Below are 18,733 nucleotides of genomic sequence, written 5' to 3'. Positions count from 1 at the left end.
CATCTTCTATGCTGAGATATACCGTAAGACCAATAAGTTGATTTGAGATCTCGCTATCAACCCCTTGACCTTAAAAAAGTAATCTTTCTCGATAAAGTCGGTTGATTGGAAAAAAAAAAAAACGGTTCTCCATAAGAAACCATTCCATGTGTGATAAACGGACATATGGCGAACTAGCTAACGAGACTTGCTTCTCGTAAAAAAGTTGACGTGCACAATAAGAATTAGGAGAATATTCACTTTATTATGAAAAAAAAAAGTGTACGTATGGCTTGCATTTGCACCAGTGAGCTACACTTGAACTTGAAGTAACACCACGATGAAAACATGCATGGCAACTTTAGCATCTTCTGATCCTACGTACCATGCCATCATGATTTTTATTGAGACCAGCTAGCTGGGAATAGGAATAGACAGTCAATATATAATTAAAAGCTCTATGAAGTTTGTGCATTTATCACTACGTAATGCTGTTTCCTTTTATTGAATTGTCCACTGAACAAAAGTTGGTGTGCATGAATAATAGTGATAGAGAGAGAACTTTTAAAACGTGCTGGTCATTGTTTTTTCATACTAGCTAGTTTAACTCGTAAAGTCTCTTAACACCAGCTTCAAAAGTAACAGATACTAACCACAAATTGGGGCATTAGAAGTGAAGAATAAGCTAGGCTGCAAATAAATAATGAACCTATTAAGGAACATACTGATATAATGTGTAGGGTAGTAGGGTTTGGCACATACGAGGACCAAATCAATAGTATATATTTGTGGTGAAGAAGATTATGACCCTATTTTGGCACCTTTAATTAACTTGTGCATTCCATGATAGGGACTCGCTCACTGTACTTAATTAGTCTGTAGCTGTGGCTGCGCCTAACGTACAAGACGAGAAATTCATGCTAATATTGTACACAAATTGACAATCATTTTTCTTCTTCTTTATTAAAGCTCTCATTATGTCTATCACGTTGATTAGATACTCTTCAATAAGATTGATTTAGAAAATAAGGACAAAGCCCATTGAGCCTCTGTCCGTCGGAGTTAAAGAGTCGCCACAGATAGAGTTAGGGTTTGATTCGGAGGGAATTCGGAGCTCGCCTATGTTCTTTATGAATGTTTTTAAATATTGTCGGTTTACATTTTGTCGAAGCTATTAGTCGATCTCTTTTCCATATATTCTTGCATATGTCTGCCCTCATCCCTCATGGTTTCGAATAAGAACCAATTAAAGGGTAGCCCTAGCTAGTTGTTGTTCCTTACAGAAGTCCCACAGGCGCATGAGATACATGCATGTTTGCCGACATGCATGGTTAAAGAAGACAGAGCTTTCAGGTTTAATTTCCATCACGTTTGGGAACGAGCATTAGCCTTAAAAGTATAAAAGCAGCTACGAGACAATAGTCTTCGTGGTCCTGTGGAGATGGGTCATCCCCATATATACCTTGGCCTTCATGAAAGTGAGTGTACGTATTCATTAATTGCAGTCCTAAGCTGGAGATATATATAAAACTCAATGGTTTGGATCCTACAAACATAAGATGATTATGGCGTATATAACCCCAATTGGTATAGAATGCCAGGATTACACGATCAGCTTAGGACTGCAACATTTTCTATTGGAAAAAGGCAATTTAAGTTCAGTATGACCAATTTACTTGTACTGCATTTGAGATCTACCAAATCATTCATTTTTCTCTGGCCATCTCAGTGCGTACAATTTAACTAGCTAGATCAATTCAAGTAGCAAAACTTCTATTATATATATTATTTGTTTCTGAACCTGGAGCAACACAATGATGAAAACATGAAAAATTTACTCCAGAAGATGCATATATGCTATTCTTATCAGTTATCACCATGTTTTCTTCTGTTTGGCCATGTATCACGAGCTGAGGTGTTCCCTCGCTAAGGGACTACCTAGTAGCTAGTCATATCATTCTGAGTTGTCTGCCAACAGAAAAAAGAGAAGAAGAAAAAAGAAGCAGGTTGCGTCAACTCAAAAAAGCACAGTACCAAGATCAAGACGTAAGATACAAAGAGTTTCAAAACGTGTTAGTTGTTCTTCATATATTCTAGTTTTACTTTTAGCAATAATATCAGTTTGAATAAAAAAATAAAAAAATAAAATAAAAATAAAATTATTATCATATACATTATCACTTCCTCATCAGCCTTACGTACAGATGCGTGTTTCTGATAGATATATATACATGCTCTTATATACTTCTCAGGAAGAAGCTGTTGTGAATTTAAGCACTTTGTTTTAAGCAATGTTAGGTTATTAAATAAGATTACTAAAATAGATAACTAGCCTATGCTACTAGTAAGCTCTGAGCTAGGTCTGTCTATATTAAGAATTGGTGTCTCGCTAGTTAACTTGCAGAGATGGGTGTTTGTAATTAATTCTAAGAGTGCAGCAGGGTCTTAAGTGATCGAGAACGTATGTGTTAAACTTGGGAGGTGTTTATGTAATTAAACATGAGGACTCTATTCGAGTTCGATCATTAGTGATTATCTAAACAAGATTAGGTTTATTAATTGTTAGAATCATTATGGACTTGTCACACATTAACATAAAGTAAATTGATAATTAGCTTAATGTCAAAACTAGTTCAACATGGACACAAACTATAAACCAATTCATACTTGTAGCTTAATGAAACAGTGTATCAATTCATTAAGTATAGTAATCCAATTCTTAGTCTGCAAGAAAGACTACAATGAAGTGTTACATTAAGGATCTAACTAGGAGACCTAATCCGATATGAATTGCTTTAATGGGAAGCTTCTTGAGGTTTAAGTCACCTATATAAATAGATTAATTGGTCTCTGTTGCCACCACGTTAATTGCATTAGTTCTGTCCATTGAGAAGCAAGTTGGTAATTAGCAACAGAAGGCTATATTCAAGTGATTGAGTTTTGCAGCTGCAGAAGATGGAATCCATGCCAGTGATTGCTGAAGGTAAGCTTTGTTCCTTTTGTGATTGTTGTCGAGTTAATATGCATATGGTTGTGAGCATGAATATATGGTTTTACAAGTGGTATCAGAGCCTAGGTTACGCTTGGGACTTGGTGTCTCATTTGGTCGAGTTGCAATTTGGAGGAGCTCCCGTTTGGATTGGGATCACAAGATTTGGAATTGGATGCTTGTGGTCAAGGTGGATCGAGCTATTGGAATTCGGATCACGAGACAATTGAAGATGACTCGAATCACGCCAAGGTGGAGATTGTTGGAAAAGTGTGGCTTAGATTAGAGCCATTTGAAATCCCACATCAGAAATGTGAAGAGTCATCCTTGAGTTATAAGGTATGGTACCACACACACTAATGCTGAGGCGTTTTGTATTAAAACCCCATACCCATTCTGCACCGGATGGCTAAAGTGGGGGGAGTATCGGCATTATTGGATCCGTGTGTGTGAGACTCATTTGCCGCTTCCGCACAACATTAATTACAGGCTTACAGCAACCTAGTAGCAAAGGATAGCAAATTATCATCTCTTAAAAGAGAAAATCATGGGGAGGCGCAAATAAAGTTTGCATTTATAGAGTTTGGCACAATGGGGACAAAATAGCTAGCTAGTATGTGATGAAGATGGCTTATTTAGCATCGCATCTTTATCTAGTGCGATTACATGACAGAGATACTGTAGCTGTGGCTGCTTCGCCCAAGTGGGCGAGAAATTCATGTAGAAATTGTGACACAAATCACAGAAAGTGTTGTCCGCTTTCTCAGCTTCTTGCTCAGAGAAACAATTCAACTATTATTACATAAAACATGGAGAAGACATTAGCTGATATGATAACACTATTGCAAGTAGTCAAATTGGAATTAATGTATGCATCTATTGGACCAATGCGGATAGTAAACAGACATTAATAATATGACAACACAGAGTAGTCAGGTTGTTTGTTTGTTTTGTTTATATGTTTTTTCTATTGCTATACTTTTAATTTCAGCAGCAGTATCGGAGATAAGATAGCAAATCATATGAGTATAGAGTCTTCAGGAAGAGCTAGTTGAACATGTATTGAAATGGATACAAAAAAAAAATGAATAAAAAGAAAAGAAAAACCAAACAGGTATATCTTGCAAGAAAACATATAAAGTCTCCAGTAAGCTAGAGAACTGGGAATGAGGTAAATATTTCAAACAATTTCTATTAAGTATTAGTTTCTGCAATACTATGTAATTATATGAGGCCGTTTTCTACAAAAATGTTGTGGCCTCTCATTGTCCAGAACAAGTTACCTTTGTACAAAAATCTAGGTGATCGAATAGGCGTTAAACCTATGAATTATTTGGGACTTCCTTGAAGGAATTGGTTAAGGGTTCGGAGTTCATGATGAGTTGTGTACCTCCAAGTTATTATGAATGATTAGACGGCCGGTTGTGTAATAGAGATGATACAGACTAATAAATACTAGATCTTACTCAATATGCATTTGGAGTAGGACACAGCTCGGTCGAACACGATCAACCAAAATACAGACGAAGGTTGGAATGCTGGAAATCATGGTGAGGTTGGTGAGCAATCAAGAAAATTAGAAAAGCTAGAAGAGATGGCTATGGAGTTTATGAACATACCCTAAAAAGCTAAGAATGAAGAAGAAGAAGAAGAAGAAGAAGAAGAGATCGAGACTCGTATCCAACGATTGAGGGTTTTATTCTATGTTATGCACGCATAACCAGCTATTTAGCCGTAACTAATTCCTAACAGACTCGTTGGATGCTTGACACGTGTTTAGCAGAAAGCTGTTAACACCAGCAACTTCTTTCTCCTGCTCCTTCTCTTGATGAGTGGCACGTGCATGGTCTTCATCTGATGAATGCTGCTGATAATCTAAACGTTGGTTTTGTTGACCCTGAGCTTGACTTGTATTCTTCACCTTATCATCCCCCTCAAACTAGTGTTGGGAGTACTAAGCACTCGGTTGCACACTTGCAACAAAGGTGTTTTTTTTTTTTTTTTTTTTATAAATTAAAGAGGTCAGCCCATTATATATATTCAGCAAGCAGTACAAAAACGAAACACTCCTAAGTGGTCTACCAAAAAAGAATCGTTCCTTAGAAAATCCTAATACCTATTCTGAGAACTAGAATAAGACCCAGGATGTCCCCAGTACACCCACCTTTTAGAAAATTCACGCACCATTATTTCAAACAAAAATCAAGAAACTCTGAAGCAAAGTAAAAAAAACCCTCAGAGCTACTGGTCTTTACGACCCAGATCAAAATCAAGCCATATTTGGAGTAGAGGATGATGTGTCATCATCTACTCCGTCTTCATTCATCAGAATCGCCCAACGTAAGAGAGCCCAGTCAACCTCAGCCCAACAAGAGACCCAAGCAGCCTAGAGTCCAGCCCACAAGGAGCCCAAAAGCCTCAACTATCAGCAAAAATCCAATCCAAGAAATCAAAAGCAACCCACAAGGTCCAAGCTCTACTAAGCCCAGAAGGAAGCTGATGAGCCCAGTCAAACCAGGCCTAAATGAGAGAAGCCCTAGCAGACATGGCCCAAATCCAACTGAACCCAGATCCACCAAGAGTTCCTAGGGCAAGCCGTAAGAGCACCACCTCCAACGACCCGCCGGCGCCAACATCTGCACAGCCTCCATCATAAAAAATGCCACTAGTAAACATGCCACCGTCACCATCACCGCCTCCAGAGCCGGTGCTCACCGACACAGCTAACCTCAAGCATAGGCATGCTACTTGTATCACAGGCAAAACCAGTGATCCACTGCAACCAAATCCAGCGATGCCAGACGAAAGGGAAATCGCTCCCATCCTCCCCACACGAGAAGCTCTGATCTGAGGCCAAACCAGCCCTAAGCCAGTCTCTCGACCTCCATCACAGACATCGAAAAGTCTGATCCCAACCCGGTCGTTGTAGCCATCAGTCCAGCCACCGCTACCAGGCATACTAACCTTCGCCTTCGTTTCAATCGAACTCCGATCCAAATTCTGATCGGCCGCAAAGCCTTGCGCCAGCAGCCTACCTGCCACAAAAGCCCAAATCCCTCCAGTTCTCATAACCCGAGAGCCATCACCAGGAAAACCTGGATCGGCAAACCGATCTCTAGCACTGCCATCCCAGGCGTCAATATTACTCCTAACGTAGAGACCTCGTCGAGCAATCCCGCCAGCGCCCCCAAGAAATAGACGAGAAAGGAATGGAAGACCACCCTTCCCTGTCACAGATGCACAACCGTCGCCCCCCTGAGTTGGCCGCAATTGAGAAGTCTCTTGCGAGAGAGTCAGAGAAGAAGCCATAATTCAAGTTTTAGGTTTATGCTAGCCTAATCATAAATTGATCCTCATTGTTAATCACACAATGAGAAATTCAAAATTGATTGTGAGTCTCCCACAATTCCTAAGAATTATTACAGCAAAGGTGTTAGTTGAGAAAGATCCAAAATTCTATAGTATATCTGATGTATTGATGCTCTATATTATATGATATTATGTTATACAGTGTTATTGAAAAACTAACTTTTAAATAGTTTCTTATGCTTAATTAGTAATTTATAATATGGTGCGGCTATTGACATCCTACTAACTACTTTGTTCACCCTACATTCTCTTCTCACCCTACACATATTTTTTTTAATTTCATGTTTACTTTGTTCATACATTTGCAGTACCTAAAATACCATTTTTCAATATAGGGTTTAATTCGAATCTTTTTTCTATTTTGCTCCTTCTACATCTCTCTTAAGTTGTTTTTGGCTTCCTCTCGTCTCTCTCAATCAATCTCATGAAGTCTTAGTCAACTAGTCTCACTGAGTTTAACGATGAATAAAAAGATTAAGAATGAAGTTTAAATACGTATTCTGTATGGGTAATAAGAAAAACTAATTGTAATTTTTAATAGATATTGTCTTTTATTGTAATTTCATATTAGGATATTTTAGTATTTTAATAAATCATAAACTTGTAGGTGAACAAAGTACTTAGTAGGGTGGCAATAGTAGCATCCTTTATAATATTAAAATTAAAGTTTGTAGATACCTCTACTAGCAAGCTTGTTTTCTATGTCACCAAGCATAAGCAACACCCTCTTAGGGGGCCCACAAGCCATGGTAGGGCCCAACCTCGAGATACATCCCGTAGCCCGAGATCTAACCTATCTCATGGTGGTCGGAGGCGGCCAAGACCTTTCTGAGAAGCAACCTTCCCGGCCTTGCCAACTTGCCTTCACAACATGCTTTGAAGACTAGAAATTGGACTCTTTGTCCCACATTGAAAAAAATGTAAAGGAGAGGGGCTCCCTTACTTATAAAAGGGACCCATTCTCCCACTTAGAGACCATCCTATTACATACTCTACTCATGTAATCAACTTGGGCCGCAATGCCCAAACACATATAGTTAAATACTTCAAGTGGACGTAGTCTCCCACTAAAGCGGGAGACGAACCACTATACGTAAAGTCTCTCACTCTCTTTCTCTCTCTCTTTCTTTCTCTAACGTTAACTAGACCCCTCGGTTCTAACGTTAACAAAGTTATTTAGTTAAAAGAAAGATAAACAGTTCATACTTGTAGAAACTAGATTTGATAATTTTCTCAAAAAATAAATTATAAAATAAAAAAAAATCTGTACCAAAGACATAATTTCTACCAATACCATAAGCTATCATTTGCAGAACATAATTTTTACTAGGTGTTCAAATTGATGGAACGTCGAAACTTCGAGCAAATTTTTATTTAATTTTTTTTTTTCAAGGAATAAGGTCAAACTTGTATCGAGAATCAGCAAGCAGTGCAAATATAACTCACCTCTTCGGGGTCGTCAAAAAGAGTTATCTTACATAGTACCAAAATCTATTCTAGACAAAGAACAAGCTCCCAATAGCTCCAATACACCCACATTTGAATATGAAGCACATTTATTATAACAAAAAATCTAAACCTCCAAAGTAGACTAAATTTGATCAACAGAGTGAATAGATTTCTTGCGACCTAAAAAGAAATTAAGCAGACAATAGAATAATTGATGGAGGCTCACCATTTGCACCCTCAGTTGGAACAACTACCCCTTCCATGCTTGTCACATTTACAAGTTTTTAGTTTTTCTCTGCAACCAGGACCTCCTTCTCATCTTGTGGATACCATTTCCACTTCTTAGCCTGCTTACCCTTCACATTGATGCAAAACACGGGAAGCCGTAGGTTTGTTCTTGCTTCCCTTTGGTCGTCACAATTTCTTCTTTTTTGGAGAGACAAAAATCTTTCCATGCTTTTGTTTCAAAGCTAGAGTTTGATCCTCCACTTGCAACGATGGCACAGGCAGTGCAAGCTATCTCTTGCCAAACCTGTCAAGATCATATTCAGCACGCCGTTTAGTGCCAATCAATAAAGCTTGCACTACTTTCTCTAGATTCACAACAAAGTTCTTCTCCACATGAGAATCAATAACTGCTAAAGGAATAGAAGTTGTAAAAAAATTAGGAGTTATAGGGAATACCAGATCCTTTAGGAATCCTGCAAGCTTAAGCTAAGATTGAAGTTGATTTGGCAAAACTAGGGTTCCAGGTTTCTTGGAGTCAGACCCCGAAGCTATCTGTCCCCTTGTACCCCACGACCTGCAGCCCATGCATCAGTTCACGGCGTCTGGCCTCTTGCCGTCGCTTCACATGCCAGTAGCGCCTGGCCTTCCTGAACACCCATGCCAGCTGCTCTTGGCGTTGCCACCGAAATGAGGTTCAACCTCTTTAAAGCGACTGCAAGCCCCTGTACCTCCTTCTCCTCTTTCTCAAGCAAAAACAACTTACCACAACCAATTGCATCATGTTGAAACAGTCCACATACCTTGCAAAAGCCTCGGATTCGTTCAAAATTGAACAATAATTCAGGTTCAACCTCCGATGAAAAAGAGAAAGATTTCAAAACCCGAACCCATTGTCGAATATCCAACTCAAGCTGAACCCACTGCTCCTCCTCCTTCCTCTTCAGTGCAGGTTAATCAAATCGGATGACCCAACCCATTGAAGAGCCGACCAGCGAGAGCGCAACCTTCTTGCGTAGCCGCGGTGCAAGCCCACGCACTCTAACCCAAGTTTCCAGTGTCTTCAACGGAGGAGCATGTACATCACCAATCCCGTCATACTCTTCTAGAACCACATTGTGTTCTTATAGTGCCACGGTCCTCCATGAAGGATCTTGTTTCTCTCCGACTCCCTATCAAATTGAAAGACAAACCTATCCCCTGCATCTTGAATAGACAAACTTGATTTCACCTTCGAGATAGTCAGAATTGTTCCCTTGAAACCCAGAAACTTGTTCTTCGGTCCCAGAAGACACCTAACCATATAGGAGTGATCATCTTGAAAAGCTGCTGCACCAGCCGCTCCGAGTTCCACATGAGCGGTTTCAGCTGAGTTGAAAGGCTGCTGCAAGGCTTGCAATAGTGTCAGCCATGGAGGTTTGATAGTTTTGTTGAAGAAGAGTCAACGAGAAACCCTAGCAGAGAAGACGGCTAGGTCAAGAGTTTTTTTTTTCACTCCAAAAAAAAAAATCCGTATTAATTTGAATCTTATTGTTTTAGTATTTGAAAAATTGAAGAATTTTTTTTTATTTTGAGTTCCGTCAGTTTGAAAAGTGCTTAAAATCATAGGGAAATGATGGAAAATGTCACTTTAGATAGTGAAATGATAATAAGGTCACCTAGTTTTCCACTTGATAAGAAGGTCCATTGTAAATTGTTATTAATATTAGTTTAGTCCTTATGAATAATGAGGTCATGTTAAAAAAGGTCAGTTTTTAATTTTTATCATTCCGATTCTGCCCCTAAGGTAACAAACCTTTATAACATTCCATTTCAAAATCGGGGAGCTCAAATTTTCTCTCTCCTTTGATCAGAAAGCTTCTGATTCGATTTGATCGGAGATCTCTTTCCGAGATTTTTTCTTCGCCGCTCTCTCCGTCGGAAGCTTCCGATTTCTCTTTGTGCCTCTGCGACGATCTGAAAGTGGTTTTGGAGCTTCCTCAGCTCTTTTCTCTTTTTCTGGATCTCTGGCTTCGTCGGTGTTCGTCTTGATCACGTTATTGTGTTCTTCTTCTTCGTTGACTCAGTGCTTAGTTACAGTCTCTCTATTTCTTCCTCTCTCTGGTTTTCTCTGATTTGATCGGTAAGCCATCTCTCTGTGAATTTGTTCGTTTTGGATTTTGCAGTGTATTTTTGTTGTTTGTGTTAAATTGTTGAATTGTTCGTTTTGGATTACTGTTTTCTTCTCCTTCGTCGGACTCAGTGCTATGTTGAATTGTTGATGATGTTTTGTGCTATTGCTGTACTATATTTGTTCTATACTGTGATTTTTTTATCAGTGACATGGCCAGTTACATTTTTAATACTGCTGTTTTGTTCAGGAATTATCATTTATTTTGCGAGTATGAGGTTGTTCTTCTGTTCAGGCATTAACAGTTACTTTGGCAGTGACTTGTTTGTGTTGATTCTGTTGATTTCCTTAGTAGTGACATGGATAGTGATTTGTTTTATTCTTGTGCAGTTGTTATGGATACTAGCTATGTTGTCAAGTTTATTTATTCTGGTGAAGCAGCGACAGTTCCATTGTTGCATAATTGGTCGTTTGTTGACCTATGCAATTCCATACGCTCTCGTTTTCCTGATTTGATTCAAGGCAATTTCATGTTGAGGTACATTATTCCTCCGGATTCTACTTCATGTTTTCTAGAGAGTGAAGTTGATATGAGAATGATTTTTAGGAATTTGGTTCGTTACAATTCTGATTTTGTTGAAGTGTTTGTGACTGATTTGCCTTCTATTAGTGAAAGTGTGGTGAGTAACACAGTGTGTGAGGATTCTAGTACCATGCTTGAGGAGAATGATTATTTGGGGTGTTATAGGGCAGAGGCACCGAAGAGTTATATGACGAAAGGTTGGGAGAGTTATATTCATTCTGAAGGCCAAAAGTTTGAGGGTGGGGTTGTTGAGTTTAGGGATAAGCTGCGTAAGTATGCTATAGAAATTGGCTTTTCATATGAGTTTGTTAGAAATGACAAGGTTCGTGTTATTGCTCAGTGTTCTAAGAAACATTCTCAAGGCTGCAATTGGCTGGTGAAGGCTTATTTATGTAGGGCTAATGGTTTCTTTATGATTAAAAGGTTGGTTAATGTTCACACTTGTCATGGTGTGATTCGTTTGCAGAAGAGTAAGATGATGGGATCCAAGGTTGTCAAGTCTATTGTGCTTGATAAGATTCGTGCCAATCCAAACAAAAAGCCAATTGATATAGCTGATGAGATCAAGAGTGATTATGGTTTGGATGTTGCTTATCGTACAGTTTGGTATGGTACGGAGTTGGCAAAAACAGCCCTACATGGTGATGAAGCTGAGTCTTATGCTCAGCTACTTTGGTTCAGTGAGTCTGTTATGAAGTCAAACCCCGACTCTAGGATAGTGGTTGAGTTTCATCGAGAAACACACAGGTTTCAGCGTATGTTTGTGAGCTATGGTGCATGGATGAAGGGTTTTCAATCTTGTAGACCTATTCTTTTCATTGATGCTACATTCATCACCAACAAGTACAAGGGGCAGATTATTGCTGCATCGGCAAAGGATGCCAATCAAGGTTGAATCTCCTTCATTACTTGTAGTTTTTTATTTTTCTTGTTTTCTATTTGCTGCCATGTCTTGTTTTTTTTTTTTGTAATGTAAGTGACATGGTTAGTTACATAGCTACTGACATGGTCACTTACATGTTCATTGACAGTTACATGTCCAATGACCTAAATGTTCTGTGATTTGAATGACATGTCTCTGGCCATGTCACTGTCAAGTAATATGCAGTTATGTCAGCGACATGGTCAGTGACATTAACAGTTACATGACAGTGACATCATTTTGTTTTTCTGTTCAGGCTTGTATCCAGTTGCTTATGCTATTGTGGATTCTGAAAATGAGAGTAATTGGAGTTTTTTTCTTGAGGTTTTGGCTGAAGAGTTTGCAAAACACCCTATGAGGAGGGTGACATTCATTTCTGATCGTCATGTTGGGCTTGTTAGTGCTTTCCCTAGAGTGTTTCCTAATAATCCACATGGGTTTTGTTTTAGACACCTGATGTCTAACCTTTCTGACAAATTTCCAGCTGGATCTTACCTCAAGGATCGGATTCCTTACTTGTTTATGTGTTGTGCTTATTCTCGCACACCGGAGATGTATGAGTTCAACATGGAAATCTTGAGGAGTGAAGGCGGGGACATAGTTGCTCAATTTCTGGAGGATCTTCCCAAGGAGAACTGGTGTATGGCTTACTTTAATGGTGAAAGATTTGGTGAAATGACAAATAACTTGGCTGAGTCTTTCAATAATTGGGTGTTGCCTTTGAAGAGTCTTCCTATTCTTGATATTAATGATGGCATTAGAGTGAAGTCCATGGCTTCAATTGCTGCTCGGAAGCAGGATGCTCATGAATGGTTTTCTGAGTTGCGCCCAGTGATTGAAAAGAAGCTGAAGGACAATTTGGAAGTCGGAAGGCATTGGAGAGTGAGCAGGTCTGATACCTATGTGTATGAAGTTCACTGTCAGAAGTACAATAGCATGGTAAATTTGGAAAGTCGGTTTTGTTCGTGTGGAGAATGGCAGCTGTATGGCTTCCCATGTTCCCATGCACTTGTAGTGATCCAACAACATGGTTCTTCCCCGTATTTGTATGTCAATGAGCTGTACAAGGTGGATAAATATCGAGAAACTTATTCTTTCCCAATTAATCCTCTTCCCTCTATTTCGAAGCAAGTGCATGATTTTGGTAGAGATGCTGTGATCTTGCAGCCGCCTTTGACTAGAAGACCACCGGGAAGGCCTAGAAAGAAGAGGTTCAGAAAAAGGAGCGAGAAAACCAGGGTGATCAAGTGTGGTAGGTGTGGAAAATGTGATGGTCACAACAGAAAGAGTTGTACAGCTCCGATATAGGTTCAATTCTGCCTACATGCCTTTAACAGTGACATGGCAAGTGACATAGCAAGTGACTCCAATACAGTTTGAATATTTGTTTTGATTTTTCATTTTTTTCAATAAATGATAAGAAGTGCTTGTAAGGTGCTTACTCATTGGAATTTTTTTTTTTGACTATGAGACAGTTTTTCTGCTTTCTTCTTTTATAAATCCTTCAGTATTCTTTGTGTCTACAGGTTTTAATAGTTACATGTACAGTGACATAACCATTTGTAAACTAATTGATTTGTCCATTGACATTAGTTTTTAGTTATCTTGTCGGTGACTTGTTCTATGACTTGTAGTTGGATTACTGCATATAGATTTGGTCATTGGCAGCGGAACGCTGCCGTTGCGGTGCAGCGGCACGCTGCAAATATTAATGAAAATTAAAAAATGAAGTAGCTACAACAACTTTGGTTTATTAATTGGCAGCGGAACGCTGCCGTTGCGGTGCAGCGGCACGCTGCAAACTGAAATAGGAATATCATTTTGGCTGTGACTTCTCTAGTGACTTATAGTTTTAATGTTTTTTGTCCAGTTACATATTCAGCTACATGTTTAGTTACATGTTCAGTTACATGGTCAGTTACATATATTGTAAGTTACATGGTCAGTTACATGGTCAGCTACATTATCAGTGACTTGGTCAGTTACTTGAGTTTTACAGTAACTTGCCTAGTGACTTGGCCACTGACATTCAGTTTTCTTTTTACTTGGCCAGTGACTTAAGCAGTTACATAATGGGCAGTAGTGAATTTAACAATGACACTTTCAATTATATGCGTTCTTCATATTTACATAGTCAGTGACTTGCCCTATGAATTCAGAAGATGCATTAAACTTGAATAAAAAGATCCATACAAGTATATTTGCTGAACTAAACAAACAAATTTCTGAAATTCTGAACTAAACAAACAAATTTCTAAAATTCTTAATTTGCTGAGTTCCAGCTCTGCTTATGTTCTGCAAATTTTTTGAATATTTGAGCTTTGAACTTCATCATCTGAGCTTTGGTGACTTTGTTTGGCAGCTTCTCCTCTTTTGCCATTCTGTCCATGTAATACATTACAAAAGGTCCGCAATCTAATCTGTTGACAATTAAAAATTTCAAGTTAATGATTTTGACCAAACTTAGTAACAGTAAAGTTATCATTTTAAATTTTTGAATATAGACTTACGATCCTTGGTCTTGTTGGGGGCAGATTCTGGCATGGTTCAAAGGGATCCTTCCACCATCATAATTTTCCTTTATCCAGCTTATTGTTCTTATTTCGTCATCGCTCAAAATACTTTCAACCATCTTTAATTTTGTGTGAGTGCTTTGACTCTTGTCAAATTTCATTCGGCAGCCTTGCTGCAGCATATCATCTGCTTGATCTTTCACTGCTCTCATCCACAGCTCGACCATTTCAACCTGTAGTTTTTAACAGATTAGTGAGTGATAGTTACATGGTAAGTTACATGGTCAGTAAGAAGTTTCTTACCAATTTTTTTATACTTTTAAAGCACTCCCCTGTTCCTGCTCTTCTTGGTTTCATTGAATCAAAATGCAGCCATTGCGGTATGTCCTTGTCAAAGACCAAGAGCGTGTGGTGAAATTCTTCATTATGGGTAATTGGGAAGAAAAGCATGTTGCATTTTCCCATGTTTTGGAACAGCGGCTCACACAAGTATTGATGGAGGTTTCTCACAGTTAAATGTATTGTCGAATACTATTTAGAAAAAGAAAGAAAGAAATACATAGAACGAGTTATAAATAAACAAAGAATGAGAGATAAGGATTCAATGTTTATGAGAAAGTGCTCGTCATACTTACCCAACACATGCTATGCATAAAAGCAGATCTTCCCAAACTTTGTGAACTTTCGTTTTGCAGTTCATCCTTCAACATTTCCCCATAGCAATCAATCCAGTTGTTTGCTATTGATTGATCGCTTATGAACATTTTGACATCTGCCCTTGTGATTTCGCTTCCAGGCTCTTTTCCCTCCCAGAATAATACGCTGCATAACATAGAACGTTGTTAGTCCTGTGACTTAGCCAGTTACTTTTCACTTGCCAATGATCTGGACAGTGACTTGGCCAGCTACATGGCAATTGCCATGATCTGGACAGTGAGTTGATCAGTGACTTAGCCAGCTACATGGCAATTGCCATGATCTGGACAGTGACTAGGCCAGCTACATGGTAATTGCCATGATCTGGACAGTGACTTGGCCAGCTACATGGCAATTGCCATGATTTGGACAGTGACTTGACCAGTGACTAGGCCAGCTACATGGCAATTGCCATGATCTGGACAGTGACTTGTCCAGTGACTCAGACAGCTACATGGCAAGTTAAGTCACTATCTTGTGAGCTGTAACATGAAACATTACCTTTGTTCTGCCTTGTTCCAGTACTTCTCTAGTTTGCTTTTAGTTGGGCTGTCAAGTAGGTTGTACAGTTGTCGTTTTTGCCAATCTATCACTTCAATTTCGTTTTTTTCTGTTTGTTCCTCGTCATCCACATTAATCGTCAAATCATGTATCACTTCCTCCTGTGGCTTCTGTTCAGCTGTCTGTCCTTTTTTCTTTTCCTGTGCTGTGATTCTGGTCATTTTCGCCCTCTGCCTTTGCTCTTTCACCTCGTCCCACCAGAAAATATGATGTGTTTTTTGTACTCTCTCCTTTCTCTTCGTCCTAACCACATAACAATAGAGGCCAATAGATTCTGAGTCCTGCCCTGATATCTCCTCTAAAATTGGCTTGATGAACTCAGCTCTTGTCATCTGTTCTGTAGGAGGAATGTAATTGACTGGTTCGACGTCAAAAACAGGCTGAACCTCTGGTGATATAATGATCTGATACTTGTTTGGCTCTGCTTGCATATCTTCCAAACTGACTTTTCTTGGAGGTGGAGTTTGAAACACGCCCGGAGGTGGAAACACAAACAATGCATTAACCCAAGTAGTGTTCGGTGTGCAAGCATCTTCCGTCATTCTCAATTTAACCTCAGGAGAGGTTGGTGAATGAATCTGTGCAGCTGCTTGGGCAAGGCATTGAAGTGGTGACTGATGTCCTTGGTCGGTTGAGTGAGGTGCTGCAGATGCCATCTCAGATGCGCTTGCTGTGGAGCAGGCAGGTTGTGATTGAGTTCCCTGACTACCACCTTGAGATTTTGTGTTTTTGGAGTGCTTGCTGTCAGTTGGCTTGTCCTGAGGGGCCTTTGGTTTTGGCGGAGGGAAACTAGGTGGTGGGGGAGGAGGAGTTGAGTCGTTGTCATCACCTGGACGTGCTATTGGCGACTCAAACTTCTCAGTTAGTGCCATCACTATGCCCTCCAAGTGCTTCACTCTGTTAATTAGTGAGGCTTTCTCAATTTTCAGCACCTCATTTTCCAATAACACATCCTCATTCTCTTCATTTATTCTGCCAATTTCCTTGTCCTTCTCCTCAACTTCTTTTTTCAAAGCACTTAGCTCTTCTTCCTTTCCCTCCAGCTTTCTCTGTAATTCCTTCTTCTTTTCATTGTTCTTCCCTATCTCTGTCTCCATCTTCTCATCCTTAATGTTTCCACTGGTTCTATTTTCAACAATATCTTCTTGCCCATCATTCTCTTTTTCTTTACTTTCTGTGTCTGTATTAGACTCAGAATCTTCTTCCTCTGCATCTTCTTTAACTTTATCAAAGATTTTCTGAAACAAAATTACAAAAGTTGTCAGTGACATAAGCAGTGACAGAAAAAAAACAACAACACAATCATAGACATGCAAAGATACATGCACTGTGACATGAAAATATAACAATAACATGACCAGTGACATAGTCAATGACTTGGTCAGTGACCTGACCAAGACCAGGTCACTGAGCAAGTGACAAGACCATTGACCTAGTTTATCTACATCAAATTAACATACCTTCAACTTTCCCATGGTGTTGAAATCCCCTTTTTTTTCTATCAGGGTCTTTAATTGCCACTTTCTTATTCCGTGTTTTTCGGTTTCTCTTCCAGAGATTGGCGGCACTACTCCTGTCTTGTGGCAAAACCAATACTGTTTGGAAAATAAAAAATAAAAATAGAAAACTAGTTAGTTATTTTTCAAACAGCTGCTTACCCATATGAATATCACAAACATAACCAATGACATATGCAAATACAACAGTGACATTGTCAGTGACAAAAACTTGACAGTAACATTAACAGTGACCTAGCCAGTTACCTGTCCAGTGACCTTAACAGTGACATGACACTGATCTAGTTTTTGTACTTACAACAGCATACGACAGCAAAATGATGCATAAACAAATTTTTAACAAGTTACGGGAATTTACCATCACCAATATCACGCAACCTGCCATGTTTTGGGATTCTTTTGCCTTTCGTTTAATTGATTTTTTAAGGAAGTCGCCAACTTCCTTTGCCCAGCTATATTTTCCCAGACTTTCCACCTCTTCACATACTCTTATATAGTCCCAAGATATTGTTCCTCCAGAGTTTGGGAACAGGAGTTTGATGAAAAAGTTCAAGAGTACTAATACGGCAACATTTCTGTCCCGTTTCGTTTTTTCATCCCCTGTTTCTGGAGTTTCTGCCAATGCCTTCTTCAAAGCTTCCTCTGCAGCCGCCTTGTTGATCCTCTGCTTTTTGTCAAAGTATTTAGTCACGAACTCAGATTTGTATGCCCCTTCTTTAGTCTTTGGTACTGATAACCCGGATGCCGGCACTCCTAAAATCATAGATATATCACTTGTTGACATTCTGAATTTCCTGTTCCCAAACACAAAAAGGTCTGTGTCACTGTTGTATGCTTGTAGCAGAAGTGTGATTAAATCATCTGATTTCTTTGCATCCTTTTCTTTAATTGAACCTCCATGGAATGCATCTATCAGCGTTGCAAAGGGTGTTTTCTGCAGCAGCTCTAAAGTACCTTCAGTCAGGTTATTTTTGTCTTCTGCAATTGTTTTCAGAAAAGCAAGCATTGTGCAGCGATACTGCACATAACCCTCTTTTACATATCTTTTCCTTTTCCCTGGGACTTTTTCCTCTTCATCATCCTTTGTATCTTCTTCCTCGTCAGTTTCTTCCTTCTTCTTTGTACTCTCTTTTTTGGTCTTCCTTTTATCCATTTTCTTCTTCTTCTTTGCACGAACTTCTTCTTCATCTTCATTTTCTTCCCTTTTTCTTCTTTTCTCCTTTTTAATCTCATTCTTCTTCTTACTGCGGACTTGTTCTTCATTAGATTGTTCTTCATCTTCAGTTCCTTCCGGTTTTCTTCTTTTCTGCTTTCCAGTTTTCTTCTTTTTATCCTTCTTCGTCTTGTTACGCCGGACTTGTTCTTCATCAGATTCTTCTTCATCTCCAGTTGTTCCTTCCTCATCTTCACTTGATTCTTCTTCATCTTCAGTTTTCTGCTTTCGCTTTTTTCTCTCTTTCAGTTTCTTCCATTTTATCACTTTCAACTTTTCTGCAATTGTTTCTTCTGGACTTTGTCCTTCAGATTGTTCTTCTCCAGATTCCTTACTTTGTTTTCTTTTTAGTTGGTCCATTCCTCGAACTTTTTTAAAAAAATCCTGTAAACAGTTAAGAAAATTAGAATTCAATAGTTATTTTTGACAGTTACTTAACCAGTGACATATTTATGCACATGTTTATGATAGTGACATGACCAGTTACATGACCAGTTACATGACCATAGCCAGTGACCAGTGCAGCGACATGGGCAGTGACAAAGACATTGAACAATGACAAAATGCTGAAATTTTCTCGCATCATCCCACATGTAATTCAAACAAA

The 18,733-nt window shown here is 39.0% G+C and overlaps 2 protein-coding genes across 2 annotated transcripts; one reads left to right on the top strand and one right to left on the bottom strand.

Moving 5' to 3' along the window:
- The first annotated feature begins 9,880 nt into the window (after positions 1–9,880).
- On the top strand, positions 9,881–13,071 carry LOC133719932 (uncharacterized). Its single transcript, XM_062146123.1, has 3 exons — positions 9,881–10,133; positions 10,512–11,594; positions 11,883–13,071. The coding sequence occupies exons 2-3, from the start codon at positions 10,517–10,519 to the stop codon at positions 12,932–12,934; spliced, it is 2,130 nt and encodes a 709-aa protein (XP_062002107.1). The 5' UTR covers positions 9,881–10,133; positions 10,512–10,516; the 3' UTR covers positions 12,935–13,071.
- Positions 13,072–13,789: 718 nt separating this feature from the next.
- On the bottom strand, positions 13,790–16,268 carry LOC133722776 (uncharacterized). Its single transcript, XM_062149647.1, has 5 exons — positions 15,337–16,268; positions 14,775–14,961; positions 14,443–14,670; positions 14,137–14,372; positions 13,790–14,046 (listed from the first exon to the last, which is right to left on the bottom strand). The coding sequence occupies exons 1-5, from the start codon at positions 16,266–16,268 to the stop codon at positions 13,890–13,892; spliced, it is 1,740 nt and encodes a 579-aa protein (XP_062005631.1). The 3' UTR covers positions 13,790–13,889.
- Positions 16,269–18,733: the final 2,465 nt, after the last annotated feature.

This window comes from Rosa rugosa, chromosome 7, assembly GCF_958449725.1.
Source record: "Rosa rugosa chromosome 7, drRosRugo1.1, whole genome shotgun sequence".
NCBI lineage: Eukaryota > Viridiplantae > Streptophyta > Magnoliopsida > Rosales > Rosaceae > Rosa > Rosa rugosa.
Note: the sequence above shows the minus strand (reverse complement) of the source record. Positions and strands in the feature narration are given on the sequence as shown.

Coding starts and splice junctions, on each gene's coding strand:
- LOC133719932 (XM_062146123.1), top strand. CDS start 10,517: ATGGATACTAGCTATGTTGTCAAGTTTATTTATTCTGGTGAAGCAGCG. Junction 11,595..11,882: donor GGCAAAGGATGCCAATCAAG/GTTGAATCTCCT, acceptor TTTTCTGTTCAG/GCTTGTATCCAGTTGCTTAT.
- LOC133722776 (XM_062149647.1), bottom strand. CDS start 16,268: ATGGCACTAACTGAGAAGTTTGAGTCGCCAATAGCACGTCCAGGTGAT. Junction 14,671..14,774: donor TTATGCATAGCATGTGTTGG/GTAAGTATGACG, acceptor TTTTCTAAATAG/TATTCGACAATACATTTAAC. Junction 14,373..14,442: donor TTAAAAGTATAAAAAAATTG/GTAAGAAACTTC, acceptor TAAAAACTACAG/GTTGAAATGGTCGAGCTGTG.